The sequence below is a fragment of the Loxodonta africana genome, chromosome 6 (genome assembly GCF_030014295.1).
Source record: "Loxodonta africana isolate mLoxAfr1 chromosome 6, mLoxAfr1.hap2, whole genome shotgun sequence".
Lineage (NCBI taxonomy): Eukaryota > Metazoa > Chordata > Mammalia > Proboscidea > Elephantidae > Loxodonta > Loxodonta africana.
In genome coordinates, this window is record NC_087347.1 from 59955976 (window position 1) to 59973700 (window position 17725).

The following is a 17725-nucleotide window of genomic DNA, read 5'->3' on the forward strand; positions in this document are numbered from 1 at the left end:
AAAAGCCTATGAGTGGCCATCTAAGATGTTTCCCTGGTCTCACCCCTTCAGGAGCAAGGGAGAATGAAGAAAACTAAAGATACAGGAGACAGAGTAGTCCAAAGGACTAATGGACCACATCTATCACAGCCTCTACCAGACTCAGTCTAGTACAACTAGATGGTACCTGGCTACTAGCACTGACTGCTGTGACAGGGATCACAACGGAGGGTCCCAGGCAGCTGGAGAAAGATGTAGAACAAAGTTCTAACTGACCAAAAAAAAAAAAAAAACCCAGACTTACTGGCCTGACAGAGGCTGGAGAAACCCTGAGAATATGGCCCCCAGACACCCTTTTAGCTCAGTAATGAAGTCACTCCCGAGGCTCGCCCTTCAGCCAAATATTAGAGAGGCCCATAAAACAAAATGAGGCTAAAGGCACACCAGCCCAGGGGTAAGGACTAGAAGGCTGGAGGGGAATAGGAAAGCTGGTAATAGGGAATCCAAGGTTGAGAAGGGAGAGTGTTGACATGCTCTGAGGTTGTTAAACCATGTCATAAAACAATATGTGTACCGTTTAATAAGAAACCAGTTTATTCCGTAAACCTTCATCTAAAGTTCAATTAAAAAAAAAAAAAAAAACACAGGGATGAAATATTCAACTTAGTAACCATACTGACCCTCTTATCTCAACAGCAGCTAAAACAGCAAGATCAGCTTTGTAAGATACCATTGGGCTTACTTTGTCAAAAAGATTGGAGCTGAAAAAGGAAAAAAAAAAAAAATTAGAACTGAATCGAACACTATCATCATCAAATTCAGTGAAACTAAAAATGAACAAATTAAAAGCAACAACCAAAGCGGGGGTGGGGGGGAACCAAACCCATTGCCATTGAGTCAATTCCAACTCATAGCAACCCTACCAGTAGACCCTACGACAGAACAGAACTGCCCCATAGAGCTTCCAAGGAACGGCTGATATTTCAGTTAGCAGCAGAGCTATTAACCACTATGACACCAGATGACAAAGAAATGAAAAACTTATAAATTAAAATAATTATTTTCATTAGCACTGAATTTTAAGGTTTCGCTTCTTTTTAAAGCCATCTATCTATTTGGTCTAATCTTCGTGTTTAATGGCACATAGAAATTTTGTTTTACAAACTCAAAACCACCATTATAATTATTCTTATAACGTAAATATTGACTTTAACGATGTTATAACCACATACTAAAATTTTAGTCTCTTCTATTCCATGATATTTAAATTATATTACGTCATAAGTTTATAATAGTATTTCCTCAATAGTTATCAAAAGCCAATAAAATTTGTTTGCATGCCTTTGGATCTGCAGATCAAATTTCACAGAAGTATCCATCTCTGACTGTTGGTGCACACTGAACCGAAGACCAGCTAAAAGCTAAAATGGGAAAAAAAGATGGTAATGTTAATCAAAACAATATCTAATTAATGAAATTTCACATCAAATGTTCAAATAAAAAAGAATCTTCTAAAATTGATTTTTTCTAAACTTACAAATAAAACAGAATGTACTCTAACAAAGATGATTAAATCTAATTTTTGATCAAGTCTCTTATTTAAGATACTTGGGCCAATCCATAATGGAGCCTATTTAACAACAATTATTAATCATACCTCCTTACGAGATTAGCTATTAAACCACTAACTAGTAAAATGCAGTAATAAGTATTTGTTGATTCAATGAAAGTACAGCCATTATGCACAATGATTTGGTTAACAGAAAGCCAACAACTGAACCAGTACTAACGGGTCAGGAAGGAAACTGAGAAGAGGAAATTGGTAATTTAGAAGAAAAAGAGAATTTAGCTAAAAAAAAAAAAAATGCATAGGTGGGGCCAGAACCAGAATTTCTCTACATCTCTTGCAACCCCACTACAACCAAACATCCTAACTCCTGCAGGTGGAAAATTGATAAATTATAAAGATGACAATTAAGCAGAAAGGTGAGACAAAGCAAGTTTCTTGGGGATTATATTAATGATATACACAAATGGCAGTTCTTAGATATTTCACCATACTGTCTCCCACTTTACAAACCCTGGAGTTGGCCATTTGGCATAACCATGAACTGTCTAGGATGCATGGGCAATGAGTGACAGAGCAAATGAAGATGAGGATGTGAGAAAATAAAAAGCATGATTACTTGTTAATGAAACATTGGGTTAAATACATGTGAAAAAATAGAATTCAAGGTATTTGTACAAGCCTTCTTCCCTAAGATATCTAGAAATAGTGACTTTTATTTGAAAATATACTTGAATAAAATGAAATATTGAGCCCCAAATTATCACAAATTTTCAAATTACCAATATTTACTGTTAAATGCTACTGAAAAAGCAACACAAAATAGAATCCCTGGGTGGGGCAAATGGTTAATGCGCTCAGTTGCTACCTCAAAAGATGTAGGTTTGAGTCCATCCAGAGGTGCCTTGAAAAAACAGACTGGATATCTATTGAAAAATTAGCCACTGAAAACCCTAGGGAGCATAGTCCTGCTCTGAGACACATGGGGTTGCCAAGAGTTGGAATCGACTTGACAGCAACTGGTTTACTGGTTTGTATTCTGTTTACTTTTTAGAGGATTTGAGAAGAGATCTGCTGGGGCTTCTTCTCAAGCTCCTGGGTTCCGTTCTCTATCACCTGAAGGGGAGCCTGATCAAACTAAGCTCTTCTTTGATCCTCTGGGACCATACAGTGTTTCAACTTAATGGGATAAATGGGATAAATCATCCAAGAATGACAGGCTTAGTATTTTCCAGAGTTGCGTTTTTGAGGATCCATGAGAGACAGCATACATTTGAAACAGAAAAATGGTCACTTCGGTCCTTAGTTTAAACCATGTTCTCATCCATTTATCAAACCGAACACAGTGTAAAGAGCAATTTGTTAAACATAGTGTTACAGCACAATCTACTATTTTAGTATCTTGGTCAAAATTAAATAAAACTCTGCTTATCACTAACCTCTAAATCAAAACCAACTTAATGATATCAATCGGAAGTGTTTATAAAAAATTACTAGGGATATACCCAGAGAAAACTATATTATTCTCTTTAAAGAAAAAAGAAAATCCATTAATTAAAATGCCTTACTTGAGTTCCAGCCTTCATCGGATTTCCAAGGTCACAAACCACCTGGCGGGTTTGGTTTTCTGTTTTAAATGCACAGGAAAGTCTTGCTAAGGCCTTTGACAGACAAAGATGTTAAAGAAATATAAATGACTGATGGGGAAAGGAAGAAAAAAAACACAAGACTATAATGTTTCTGGGCAATACTGGTTTACCAAGTAGTTGAATAATCAAATTTTTTGTTTTAAAAAGCAAATAGATCTATTTGAGCAAATGCAGATGAGGGAGAAGCCAAGATTATATCCAACTGCCACATACACATATAAGTGTTTCTGAAAGATCCCTAAAGGATTTAGATACATATGCAAATAATTTGATGGACAGGCTTAGACACTTCATCTACCTGACCTCGTTTTCAGGCACTTAGCTAGCAATTCTAAAAATGTCATACCAATGCATTATGAAAGTATTAGGCTTGAAAGGGATTATGTAAGATAGGCACTTTATTGTCTAGCAATTTCACTTTAGGTAGAATGGCTAAGCTAATGCTTCACTAAATAGAGGAGGCAGCACATTAATATTAGTAATGCCTATGAGTGCATTTTGATTTTTAAAGCAGCAGCTTTCTTACTTCACTGTTGCGGACAACCCCAATGAAATCAGCTTGCGGTGGAATGGAGACAATGAGCTCAGCTTCATAGGCGCCTTCTCCTTGATTCTGAGCCTTAACAATCAATGTCAGAGGGTTGTCGTCCCCAATATAGATCTTCTTTTGATCACTACAAGTTAATACAAATCTAGACAGTGAAAAAAAACTGCATGGGGAGAGCATAACTGTTCAAAGAGATGAGAGACAAATACAAAGACAGCACCAACGTGTTCAACAGTGTCTCAAGATATTTTAAGACTACTTCACAGCTCAGTAAGTAGCCCTGGTGGTAGAGTGGTTAAGCACTCAGCTGCTATTCGAAAGGTTGGCAGTTCGAAACCACCAGTCGCTCTGCAGGAGAAAGATGTGGCGGTCTGCTTCCATAAAAATTTACAGCCTTGGAATCCTCATGGGGCAGTTCTATTCTATCCTAGAGGGTCACGATGAGTCCTCATCAGCTCAGCGGCAGTGAGTTTGGTTCACAGCTTAATAGAAAACTGAAAATAGCACACTGAGTGCAAACCTAGTGCCTCTCTCAGTGAAAGAACACATTGATGCCACTAGTATATCACCATTATTCATATATCTATTAAAAACCTAGAACTTAAACCCATTGTCGTTGAGTGAATTCCAATTCATAGTGACCATATAGGGCAGAGTAGAACTGCCCCATAGGGTTTGCAAGGCTGTAAATATCTGTGGAAGCAGACTGCCACATCTTTCTCCCACAGAGCAGCTGGTGGGTTCAAATCAATGAACTTTTAGTTAGCAGCCGAGTGCTTGAATCACCTGAGCCACCAGGGCTCCGCACATATCTATTACTGAAGTAATATCATACCTCTTTGTATATACTTATTAATTCCTTGATGTTTCTTCTAAATATAAAAGCCAAATTAATCATTTGCAATGATTCTCACAGTTCTTTTTAATTTACATATTATATAAAACGATAATATTCCTTGGAGTATAAGAGTATTATCTACAATGAAGTATATTTTCTTTAGAGGATATAACGTTACTTCATGACAGTGCACAATGATGAGTAGAAATAGATCTATCAAGTAGGTTACTACTGAAAACACAGTGGATTTTTTTTTTGAAGCTTAGTGCTGATTAGTTTTACTCCTAGATAATCTTGCATTGTCCTCCAAAATAATTAATTCTCACTAAAATATATTGGTATTTCAAACAGAAAAATATGTTCTTCCATTTAAATTTCTTACTGAAGATCATTATTATAGTGTTTATTATTTGGAACAAAACTTACCTATCTACAGAAACTTCTAGCTTGGGTTTACAAACATTGTCTTCACCACAGTCAAGTAGAATATGAGCCTAGAAAAAACATTTCATTGTTTTATACGTGAATAACACCAATATAGAGTGCGAATGCACATCTGTACTAAATGATCCACGTTTGTGCCAGACATACATAAATTAAAAACCAACAATATGTTTTATGGCTAGCACTGCTCTTCTCTAAAAACATACACAATGTAAAACACAATGCCATACATTTAAAAATATAAATTTTAAGACCTTTAAAAAAGGCCAAAGCGTGAAAATCACAATAAATTGAGAAAGTACAGTACCTGTCGACTAATATTGGCAGGAGTGAACTGGTTAAGAATAGGTTGCAAGCCTGTTGTATCAGCAGCCATTCGATAATCTAACCGATACTCCATAAAAATAGTAATTGGAGTGAGCTTGTCCCTGAATTCAGATTCATCCTAGAAATGAAACAGCTTCAAATTAATGATGATGTGAACTTAAACTATCTAGAGAAATGCATAGCTGCACAACACAAAGCCAGTAATAATTATCTTTGGTCCTTCAAATCTACCAAAACTCTCTGTAGTATGTTCCTCTTCAATTCCTACTTTTGTGAGGTTTTTCTTCTTTACTTCATTGTTTCTTGGTCAATCATTCAAAAAGTTAATCCTCTTTGTTCTATCTTTTTTAAAAAAATTCATTAATTTTAGCTCTTATCCCATTTTTCCTTTGGGCTTATTCTATTGATTCTTTTCTAACCTCTTAAGTTAGCTCATTTAGCTCACTAATTTGCAGTCTTTGTTCTTTAAAAAAAAAAATCATTTTAGGCTATACGTTCACCTTCACATGCTATTTCTTTGACATCTTGCACATTTTGATATACACTATTTCTTTGATTCAGTTCCAAGTAAATTCCATAATAATTATTTTTTGACACATAAGTTATTTAAAAGAATATTTAATTCTCAGTTTATCTTTTTGTTATTGATTTCTAAAACTGGATTGTGATCAGAGAGCATGTTCTCCATGACACTAATTTTTTGAAATTTGTATAGACTTCCTTTATGACTTACATACAGTCAGTTTTTATACTCTCTAATTGTTGGGTAAGTGCAAGGTTCTATATACATCTGTTAAATCAAGCTTGCTAATTCTGTGTCCCCAAAATATTTATTGATGTTTTTATCTTCTTTTTAAAAAATTCCATTCTTTGGCTGTACAACATGATGAACATTATTTATGTCAACGAACTGTATATGTAAAAAATGTTGAAATGGCAAACATTCTATACATTTCTTTACCACATTAAAAAAAAATTCCACCTTTTATTGCTTTAAACATTTAATACAAATTTATATTCTGTAGCGGATAATTGCAGCATCTCTAGTCTCTGCAGGCCTAAAGCCTGTTGTTTCTTCTAGTGGCTTGTTTGCTTGTGTGTTTGGTGCTTTTTTTTTTTTTTTTTAACGAATTCATATTTGACTGAACTTAACTCATGGAAATCATGGGGTCTATTTTGGATTGTTCTCCTCCACAGAGGCTTTGCACTTGCTCCTGCTGGGGCCAGGGTGCTCCTCTGTTGTGGGAACCCATTAATCTTATTCTAGTCCCTGGGCTAGATGCAGGAATCTCAGATTCAGGCACCCCTGGGTTACAGAAGGCCCCAAGTGAGTCTGAATCCTGCTTCTGGTGTCTGCAATTAAACTCACCCTCCTAGCCTCGCCCCTCACAGCAGCCTGGCTCACACATTTCCTCACAACTCACAGTTTAGATTTAGCCACTGGAGTTTTTTAGTTGATGGATTGTTTTTTGGACTCCAAAGATTTTTTTTTTTTAATAATTTTTATTGTGCTTTAAGTGAAAGTTTACAAATCAAGTCAGTCTCTCACACAAAAACCCATATACACCTTGCTACACACTCCCAATTACTCTCCTCCCCCTAATGAGACAGCCCACTCTCTCCCTCCACTCTCTCTTTTCGTGTCCCTTTCGCCAGCTTCTAACGCCCTCCACCCTCTCATTCCCCCTCCAGGCAGGAGATGCCAACATAGTCTCAAGTGTCCAGGGAGCTCACTCCTCACCAGCATCCCTCTCCAACCCATTGTTCAGTCTAATCCATGTCTGAAGAAGGTTTTTTTTTTACTTTCTGGAGAGTCCAGCAATACTTCAGAAGTATGTTTATCATGATTTATTCAGTAGTATTGTTGTGGAAAGATCATTTGGAATATCTAGGCTGCCAGGAATAGATCCATTGCTCAGGTCCGACCCTTAAAAAAGCCAAATTTCAACAAGTACATTTTTCTGTTTTTCCTTTTGGTTTAACACCAAAAAAAGAATTTGGAGAAAGTGAAAATAATTAGATGAAAAAGAAAAGAATTACTGACTAAAAAGAAAAGATAGCGGAGCCAGATAGTATCTTACCCGCAAATATGCTATCAGTTCCTCACACTGCATCTGTCCCCCCCTGGAAATGGTCATGTTCTTGGAGTGACCTGGGGACCTGTTATGGAGAAACAGTGCTCGCCGAATTGCCCCCTTTTGCTTGAGTTTATCCAAAAGAAGCTCCACCTGGAAATCTATACAAACCAAAGAACACATAACTAACGTGTTCTTTACAGACACCTATCTGACCTAGATATCTAGAGTTTTCATGTAAACAAAAACATTTATTACTTAAGAAGTAGTTTGCTTCTAACTGGTTAAAAAAAAGTCTACATATTGTAGCAAAACTACCAATACAGTCATTCCGAGTATTTGATCATTAATTTTAATCCAAAGTAATGCCATATATTAATTCTACACAATAGATAATATTGAATACTAAAACAAATATTAGATATAGGATTTTTTTTTCCTTTAAGCTAAAAGAAAAAAGTTCAGAATATGAAATATATGTAATTATGACTCCACCAATACTGTTAATAGCAGGACTACTGTTGCTGGTGATTAAGAAATATTTACTAATATGTACCCATATTGTTATATTAAACTCTATGTGATGAATAGCTTGTAACATTTGTAACTCCTGCTTCCAATGAAGCTTTTTTGTTTTAAATTGCCACCAAGTTGATTCCAACACATCAAAGTGTCAGGCAAGTATGTCTCTCATGAAGCAAGTGACCAAATACAGTTTAATGAGAACGGTAGTTAACAAACAGTTGCCGTCAAGCCAATCCCAACTCACGGTGACCCCAGGTATGTCAGAGTAGAATTGTGTGCCACAGGGTTTTCAGTGGCTGAGTTTTTGAAAGTAAATCACCAGGACTTTCTTCCAAGGCACCTTTGAGAATTCTCAAACCTCCAGCCTTTCAGTTAGCAAGCCGAGCATGTTAACCTTTTCACCACCCAGACACTCATTAATGAACATGTGGCCAAAAGTTTGAAGCATGTAACTGTTAGGATGACTACCTTCAAAAAATGATTTCTTTAAGTAGTTTCTTCAAAGGAGATGAGTACAGACCTTAAAACCACAGCTTCTTCCAAAATTTCTCTAAATGTTGAACTTTGTTTCAAATTTAGGTGAAAACTGTGGGTCATTTTGGTTCTGATTTGGTTCCAATTCTGTTCTACCCAGCCACATTGCCCTCCTTACTATTCCTCAAACATACCAAACACACCTCCAAAACCCACTGCTGTCTAATTGATTCTGACTCATAGCGACCCCGTAAGACAGAGTAGAACTGCCCCATAGGATTTCCAAGGCTGTAAATCTTTGCAGAAGCAAACCGTCACATCTTTCTCCTGCAGAGCAGCTCGTGGGTTCAAACTGCCAAGCTTTTAGTTAGCAGCCAAGTGCTTAACCTCCGTGCCACCAGGGCTCCTTAAACACACCTCAGGCCTCTTGAAATCATCATTTCGTCTGCATGAAATATTCTTCCAGACATCTGTTAGCTCTCTCATCCCATTCAGGTCTTTATGAAGCGTTATCTTCCAGTGAGAGCTTACCTAGCTACCCTATGTAAACTTTCACGCATAGACACACACCCAACAGTTTCAGTTCTCTTCCCATTTATTAATGCTCCTTAGCACTTGTGACTAACATACTGACAAATATTGGCAACAATTATTGAACCCTCTACCTTGCTCTCAGGGTCACATAAAACCATTTTTAGGAAAAAAAAAGTGGAGTTAAGAATTTGCTGCGTGGATTAAATTAACCCGGGGGAATTAGGAGATAATTTCTCTAAGGCACAAAATATAAACTTCTCAGTAGGCCCTTCACTTATAAGCAAACGATATTTATTTCCCACAGAGTTCATTTATCTCACAGTGGTAAATGCTTAGCTTTCTGAAGGCTAATCACTGAGTGGGCCATTTTGTTCCCAGAATGCCAATACATGCCAATTATTTCTGAACTGGCTTAAGGGTTTCCAAACAAATGAAGTAATTACAGTGAGATTTTGAGTATCTTTACACACAAACATTCGAATAAAATACACCAACAATAATTAGAGTGACTATTTATATACCCCAAAACATTAAGCACTGTGCATGCAGCATCATTAGAATAGTATCATTTTCTTATAGTTCAACTTACTAAGCATCCTGGGAAGTGCTCCTTTGCCATCAGCCTTTAAGCAGAATCTGACATTAAAACTGTGCAAAAACAAAAAATACATATATAAATTCTATAATCTAGTTTATAGTTGACATCGTGAAGCCTTAATGCCTTAGCATTTTTTATTTAATTTTATTCATTCTGTAATGTTGAGAATACGTACGACAAAACATACAGCAATTCAACCATTTCTATGTGTACAATGCAGTGGCGTTGATTACATTCTTCAAGTTGAGCAAACATTCTCACCGTCCTGAGTTGTTCCTCCCTCATTAACATAAACTCACTGCCCCCTGAGATTCCTACCTAAGCTTTCAAGATGCTGTTGTCAATTTGATCCTATATAGACAGTCCTTAACACAGCATAATGCTAAAGGCAGACAAGGCTTTACCAGTTAAGCTAAACTACCATTTGGTTTTACAATGACTTCAGGGGATGTTTTTGGTTTAAGGTTTAAAGATTATCTCAGGGCAATAGTTTTAGGGGTTTATCTAGCCTCCATAGCTCCAGAAAGTCTGTCATCTGTAAGAATTTGACATTCTGTTCCGCATTTCACCCCTTTTGATCAGGATTCTGCTACAGAACCCTTGATCAGAAAGTTCAGTAATGCTAGCCAGGCATTACCCAGTTCTGGTCTCAAGTCAAAAGTGAAATCCTAACATCATTCCTGAAACATGAAACTATACAGAATAATCCTAACTCATCCTTCAGTAATATAAGCACATTTCCTTTCACAGTAGCTTGATGAGAAGAAAGAAGAAAAAGAATCTTCTAATCTTCTTTCAAGTTTATAAAACCTGTTGTTAACTCTGAATGAGAAAAATGACAGTTCAGATTTAAAATAATGTATCATTTAATTAAAGGACCTAACAATTAACAAGTTCTTCTAGGGGAGTGTTTTTCACAATTTATTAATGGCTCATGAAATCAAAATTTAACGGGTTGTAGCCAGCATTTTAAAAAATAAAACTGATATAAATATTAAGGGTATTATTTCATTAAACTTTTGATTCAGTTATGTGTGTCTACTGGGTTATGATGCAAAATGTATTTCTTCTATGTGCCTTGGTCAAAAACATTTGAAAGCTCCTACCCTACTGAATTTGAAGCCTTTGAATTATTAGCATATTATTAGCAACTTCAGAGGAAAATGAAGGGTGAATGAAGGGAAGAAAGGCAGTGGAACTTAAAGCCAAAGTCCTAAAAACAAGTCCACTGCCAATCAATAAAAATGAAGAGCAAATATTACTGAATTTCCAATATAATTCAATGAAAAAATAAAATTTTGAAAAGTGATTTTAATAACTACAATAAATCTAAAGCAAAAATCAGAAATATTTTATTAGCTTTTAAAAATTTTTCCCAGCTTTCAATCATTCTAACTTTCATCTAAAAATTCTAATTTCTCTGTGTGAGCAAACAACTGGAGCAATATTTCTAAAAGTAGGTTATCGAAGGTGATTTTAACGGCACATGGGTCAAATTTTTTATTACATTAGTTTTACATTTATTTTGATATTTATCAGAAAAATTCTGGTTTCTTCATTTTATTTTTAAATATTTTAAAGGAGATAGTGAATCACTTTTCAAATTTTTAAAGAAAATAGTAATAATAATTCTACGGGTAGAATGAAAATGTAGCAAAAGTTATGAAAATAGCATACAAATGATATATACTTGATAACAGAGAATTCAGACACTGGACTTTCAAAAGAATAATATATTTTTTCTTTAGAAATGAGTACAGGAACAAGTAGAAGAACAATAAATTAGAGTAAAACAAAATTTCTTCACACCTAGTGATTCACAGATACTAAATCTGAAAAATGACTTCTCTTTTAAAAATTAAAATGTCCATGGACCTATTTAGAATTAAATGAGTTCCAAGATCTTGTTAGCTATTTCTTCTTTCTGAATATATTCATGGAGCATGCATTTTTTTTACATATAATTTTATTCTAGTTTATAAAATATTTCTGGAGGCTTCTGGATGATTTCTTTGGAGCAATACTTCCATAATGCAATCTATGACATAAAAAGAGAGTGTACGTATAGAAACTGCTTTAGCAATATTTTAGTACCCTTTTCATTTTCAATAATTTCCAATGATTTTTTTTTCTTTTAATGATTGTTGAACCAATGATCACAAAATAACTTCCATTCAACAAATACCCTTACCAGGAAACTTTGAGAGATGTGCCAGGCAGTGGGCAGGTTTTATTATCTTGATTTAAAATGCTAGGGTATACTTCAAGGCCAGCGTTTACAGTGATAACTGGTCTGGCCCTGATAAGAAAGAAAAGGTAGAAGAAAGTTATTTAAAATAAATATTATACTGTTCCAAGCATTTTAGGTTTAGATTCACAGCATAAACAGTACAATGTCTAATAAAGAAAAAGAAAAAAAAAAAAAAGCCTGAATGTAGGATGCACAGCCATTCTGGTTTGGTCGGGACTGTCTTGATTTTTCTGATTTTAGCACTGAAAGTCCTTGTGTCCACGGAAACCGCTAGGCGAACTGGGACAACTGGTTACCCTAGCTAAATACTAAAGTAGATTAGCTAAATAAGTTGTGGGATACCTAACTCCAAACAATACCATGAGAAAAATGAGTGCTGTAAATCCATCTATGCTGACAGGCAATGGTCTCTAAGATATATCCAAGATACGATTTTAGTAGGAGAGAAAAAAAAAAAAAAACTAAGTATAAAGGATATATGCACGTTTACACGATTTTTTTTATTCGTAGAATATTTCTGGTAGAATACACAAATAAACTAGTGACTGATACAGAAGAAAATGTATTTTTTAAAATTGTTATGCCACTTTTGTATTGTCTGAATTTTTACCATCTGCATGTATTATTTCGTTAACATTCATTTAAAAAACTAAAACAGCAAATTAAAATCCAGTTTGCAAATGTTCAGTGCACAGGTTCAAAACCTGTACAAAATTACACTGGGCTCAAGTCAGTGTGCTTTTTTTAAAAGCCATAAATCTCAGGGATTTGTAAGTACATATGTTGCCTCTATAACAACAATTAAGTTGATCTGTCACTAACTCTGTTAGTTTTCCTACCATGTGTAAACACGGCCCATAAAGTGAAAACATCTTAATCTACTTGGGAGGTCAGATGATATTCTAAGGCATAATAAACTGATGAAATACAGTGAATAGCTGGAATATATATAAAATTAGAACAGGAATATGTGAGCTTCATCATGTTTCTCTAATAAGAATATTCATTTTCAGATTCACTACATACTGCCCCTGTGGTCACAGAATACTGTGTCAGAGGCACCAAGTTAATCTCTTGTCTCTTGTAAGAAAATGTAAACTCAGAGAATTTTTAAAAAGCAATTAAAAACATAGAATATCCTTGTACATAATTTAAAGAAGAGGAAAAATCTTGAATGCTTTTCTAAATAAAAAAATCTACAGCTTTCTCTTCCTTGGGTCCTCTTCGTATAAATACTATTTGCCTACAGTAAATCTTGAAAAAGGAGCCCTGGTGGAGCAATGGTTAAGTGCGTGGCTGCTAACCAAAAGACTGGTGATTTGAATCCATCCAAAGGCTCTGCAGGAGAAAGACTTGCCATAAAGTGATCTGCCATAAAGATAACAGCCTAGAAAACCCTATGGTGCAGTTCTACTCTGTCACACGGGGCTGCTATGAGTTGAAAATTGACTCGATGACAACCACTAACCAACAAATCTTGACTCGAAAGACCAAAAAAGTTTAATTAATACTTCAAGAGGAAGAGACTAAAACTGAAATACTGGTTCTTAACTATAAAGTTTTCAAATAATTCAGAATACCCCTATATTACAGGATACAGAAATATGCTCACCTGTATAAGACAGCTCGGTCCACACCAAAAGCTCCTACAATCAAATCTTAAGAGATAATACAAAAATACATTAATAATAATAATGGTTCCTAAATTCATATACCATTCTACAAAACCTCCAATGCATAAAAAAGATTTAGACACAGTCTTAAAACTATTCTTCATTAAGTGGTTGCAAAACAAAACAAAAAACTCACTGCCGTAGAGTCGATTCCGACTCATAGCGACCCTATAGGACAGAGTAGAACTGCCCCTAGAGTTTCCAAGGAACGCCTGGCAGATTCGAACTGCTGACCTCTTGTTTAGCAGCTGTAGCACTTAACCATTACGCCACCAGGGTTTCCAAGTGGTTGCAAGAGAACATCTAAAAGGCTAAAATAAATGAAAACTATAAACAAGTTATCATCAACGACAAATGCTCAGCATAAAACTAGACTTTCATCCAATAGACAAGTTTTTTTTTTATGGCTATTTAATAAAAATCAGCAACAATAAGGAAATACACACTCCCCCAAACATATATAACCCCAGTAGAAAAAAGCGTTATAGATGCCTATGAATTTTACAATTTTAAAACATAAAACAAAACCAAAAAAGCACAATACATATACTTAGAATGACAGGAGATATCATTCAAATCAGCAAGAACAGAACACATCAGAACAACCAGTTCACAATTGAAAAAATCAACTCTGAGCACTAGCTCAAGCTAAACTTGAAAAAGCCCTCCCTAAGCAGAAAAGCACCCAAGAAACTCTAAAGACAGGCAGACTGGATTACGTAAAAATTAAAAGCTTCTTATGCCCAAAATGTAAATGTGACAAACTGAGAAGCATATATGAGAGTTAAAGAGTTAATAATATCCTCAAAATAAAGCACTGCCACAGTGCTTTAAAGAAAACGAAAAAAAAAAATTAATTAATCAATAAAAGAAAAACATTCTGATAGAAAAGGAGGAAAAAAAGATAAAAATGAAATTCACGAAAATAAAAATGCACGCAAATAAACAAAAATGCTTAATCTCACTAATAATTAAAAAATAAATAAGTTAAAACAAAATAACATTTTTCACCTATCAAACAGGCAAAAATTATTCTAAAAGAAAGAGAAGATGACACCCAGTGTAGGCACAAGCATGGGAAGATGATCATTCTCACTTACCGTCAATTAGTGCTAAAAAAAAGCTGATAAAACCTTCTTTTGGAGGGAGTGGGGTTGTAATTTGACAGTGTGTATCAACAGCTTTTAAAAAATGTATAGACTTTTGACATAGCAATTCTAGAATTTTGTCCTAATGAAATTATCAGAGGTATGCACTAGAATTTTATACAAGGATATAAACATCCAACAAGGCTAAACAGGATATGATATCCCAGGTAACAGAATGGGAAACATAAAATCCATGTTTTAGAAAACTAGTAACGCAGAAATGTTTGATACTTTGATTAAAATACGCTATGAATAGTGCATAAAGCACAATTTTATTTTGTAAAAAAGTGTGTTATGAATGCACAGGAAAAAAAACTGAAAAGATAAGCTTTGCGGTGTTTTTTAAAAGTTCAATAAGTATATTGCATTTATATTTTAAAAAGCCACAATGATCAGTCAGGGCCACACACATGCTAGGTCTCTCAAAAATGATGGCTAACAATTTAAAAACTTGGGATGAGCATTTAAGTTTTTATTTATAGTTTCTACATTTTTCATAATAGACTTCAAGACTTCTGTTTTTCATTTCATAATAGACTTCAAGACAAAAGAAGAAGAAACTCAGTAGAGTATGTGCTCCCTATTGTAAACATTCAGGAAATAGAGCTGTCTTTCTTTTGTATCCCCTTTAGTGATGAGAACAGGACCTTAAATATATTAGGGGCTTGACCAATACTTGAAATATTGAATTGAGATGATTTAAAATACCAATCAAGAGAGGAGCAACTAATATTATTTGCTATTAGGACTGAAAAAATCCAATAACTATAAATATACTATTTATAGGAAAGTACCTGGATATCCATTTCTGTCTATATCTGTGGCTCCTTTCATTGAATAGCCAAAGCTTGGTGGCATGCTCCGAGCAGCCCACTGCCCTTCAAGGATCTGAGATGGTACCACATGCAAGCCTGTAGATCTTCCATTGAAGATATAAACAACTCCTTTTTTATCTTCACCTCCATATGGAGCAGCAATTGCAATATCTGTGGCGGAAAAAAGAGGAGGGGGAGAGGGAGGAGAAGGGAAGAAGAAGGGGTAAAGAAGGGGAAAAAAGAGATGGGGAAGGAATAGAAAAAAGAAGGGGAGAAAAAGGAGAAGAGGGTAAGAAAGCCTTAGAACTGATAATTATTAAAATGAAGAAAATCCTAATATTTGGAGAATTCACTTCTCATAACAAATGGTAATTCAAAGTTCAGTAAGGTACTCTTCATTCAAAAGCAAAAATCTAATCCAAGGATATTCAAGAGAAACCACATAGAAATGACATTAATTTGGAGCCACATATTCTGGGTCTGACTTTTCTGGACCTCAACTACCTCATCTTTAAAACTGCAGTTGGGGGAGGGTTTTAAAAGATTTACCAAAATTCTAATTAAGTATGGTTTTTAGTTTCTTTGGAGCAGAAGTCCACCTGGCTCAGAAATTTGCAAGTTATAATTTCATTTTGATCTTGCTTAATGTGTATGGAAGTAACAAACAAATAAGTTTATGTACCAGCCATATCAAAATGCCTCAATTTCCTTACTGTACCCAAACTGTTTTATGCCTCCTCGATGACACATCCCCTGAAACATCAAAGACATCTTGATCACTCATCCTTTATGAGACCATTATGCCCAGGAATATTGTTAACACTCAGATGATCAAATTCTAGTGTTTGTTTGCTTACATATACATTGCCTTATTGAATGCTGGGTTCCTTAAGGACACAAATGGGCTCTGATTTAGCCTCTCATTTTCAGCACCTAGAACAGTGATCTGTCTGCAGTTGGCACCAACTAAATTTGTTGAATGAGCAAGTTTATTACCCTTAAAGAAAAAGTAGTATTTAAGTTATATAAAAGTATCCTTCTTTTGCCCTTTTTTAAGTTTCAAAAGATAAGTATAACTTCTAAATTGATACGTGCAATAAGAATGTATTTCTTAAAATACAACTCCTCAACAGAAGATGGCTCTAGCATTGAGAGACTGTTTAACGAAAATTATCTGTATCTTTTCTAAACCCTTCATTCTTTTGTGAATTCTAATTCTCTCTCTTGACGCTGTCATCTATAGTAGGAAGAGTTCTATTTCTTCAGGCAATCTAGTTCTTCCTGTGATCATCTTAGGTACCATTTTCTGGTTGTTGTCTTTTCTTTCTTCTTTTTTTCCTCTATTTTTCTTGAGGGGTACTGACCAAAAATGTACGTAATTACCTCAAGGTTATGTAAAAGCTACATATAGCTTGGTATCCTACTTAATAACACCTAGTGTTTTTGTGATGGCAGGAGGTAGAAAGGGCAAAACACAGGAGCAACAAAGGGTTATGGTCTTCAGGTATGAACAAGAAAAGGTACAGATTACAACAAAGAGTTCCTTATCCATAGTTACATAAAAACAACTCAGAACACTTTCCACTAAAGACATGATCTTTCAGAATCTACTATTTGGACAATAAGATCTAAGGAGAAACAATGGAAGAACATAATCGGCCTCTATGTTATCTATCCCTAATGTACATCTTTGTAAAATCTCTGTAAAACCTCAAGTTTTCTGTTGTTGTTATTTATATTCGTTGTGATGGCAAATAACACATTTTAACAAAAAAAATAATAAAAAGCACTATTGCCACAATAGTGAGGAAAATTTCTTTAAAGTGGATAAAACACCCTAAAGATAAGATGACAGCCAACATGCCGGAAAACCTCTCCCAGAAAAAACCTGGAAGACAGAGGCCAAGCTATTGTAGAGAACTCATTAACTTTATTCAAATCCGACCCTCTATTTTCTAGGTTGCTTTAGTTATTAATGAGTAATGGTTTGGTCTGTTCCATAGTATTCTTTTGAATTTCTATTGTTACCTTTATACCACTGATCCACTCAATTTATGTTAAGTTCTCTTGGTTGTAAAAAATTTTAAGACTCTATTTTAGAAAGAAAAATGTACCTTTGAGTAGTTTTTCTCTAAAACCGAAGAACTTTTATCTTAGACATTTTTAGTACATGACATAAAACTACCTACTGGACAAGAGTGGAGTCTTGAGGCCAGAAAAATATATTGTTTTTCACTACTATTTAAGAAACGTAAGAGTCATCTCTATTTTTGAACTTCTC

General features: G+C 34.9%; 1 protein-coding gene across 2 annotated transcripts in view; it reads right to left on the reverse strand.

The window, feature by feature from the left end:
* The window catches only part of ITGAV (integrin subunit alpha V), a 106377-nt gene that overhangs the window by 20491 nt on the left and 68161 nt on the right, over positions 1-17725 (reverse strand). For both annotated transcript variants that reach the window (XM_010602778.3, XM_010602777.3), the window contains exons 13-23: positions 15424-15615; positions 13421-13466; positions 11749-11856; positions 9549-9607; positions 7433-7587; positions 5332-5469; positions 5007-5074; positions 3722-3869; positions 3115-3207; positions 1321-1400; positions 660-740 (exon numbers count right to left, since the gene is read on the reverse strand). In XM_010602778.3, the coding sequence (XP_010601080.2) occupies positions 660-740; positions 1321-1400; positions 3115-3207; positions 3722-3869; positions 5007-5074; positions 5332-5469; positions 7433-7587; positions 9549-9607; positions 11749-11856; positions 13421-13466; positions 15424-15615 (1168 nt within the window). The remainder of the gene's footprint in view (positions 1-659; positions 741-1320; positions 1401-3114; positions 3208-3721; positions 3870-5006; positions 5075-5331; positions 5470-7432; positions 7588-9548; positions 9608-11748; positions 11857-13420; positions 13467-15423; positions 15616-17725) is intronic.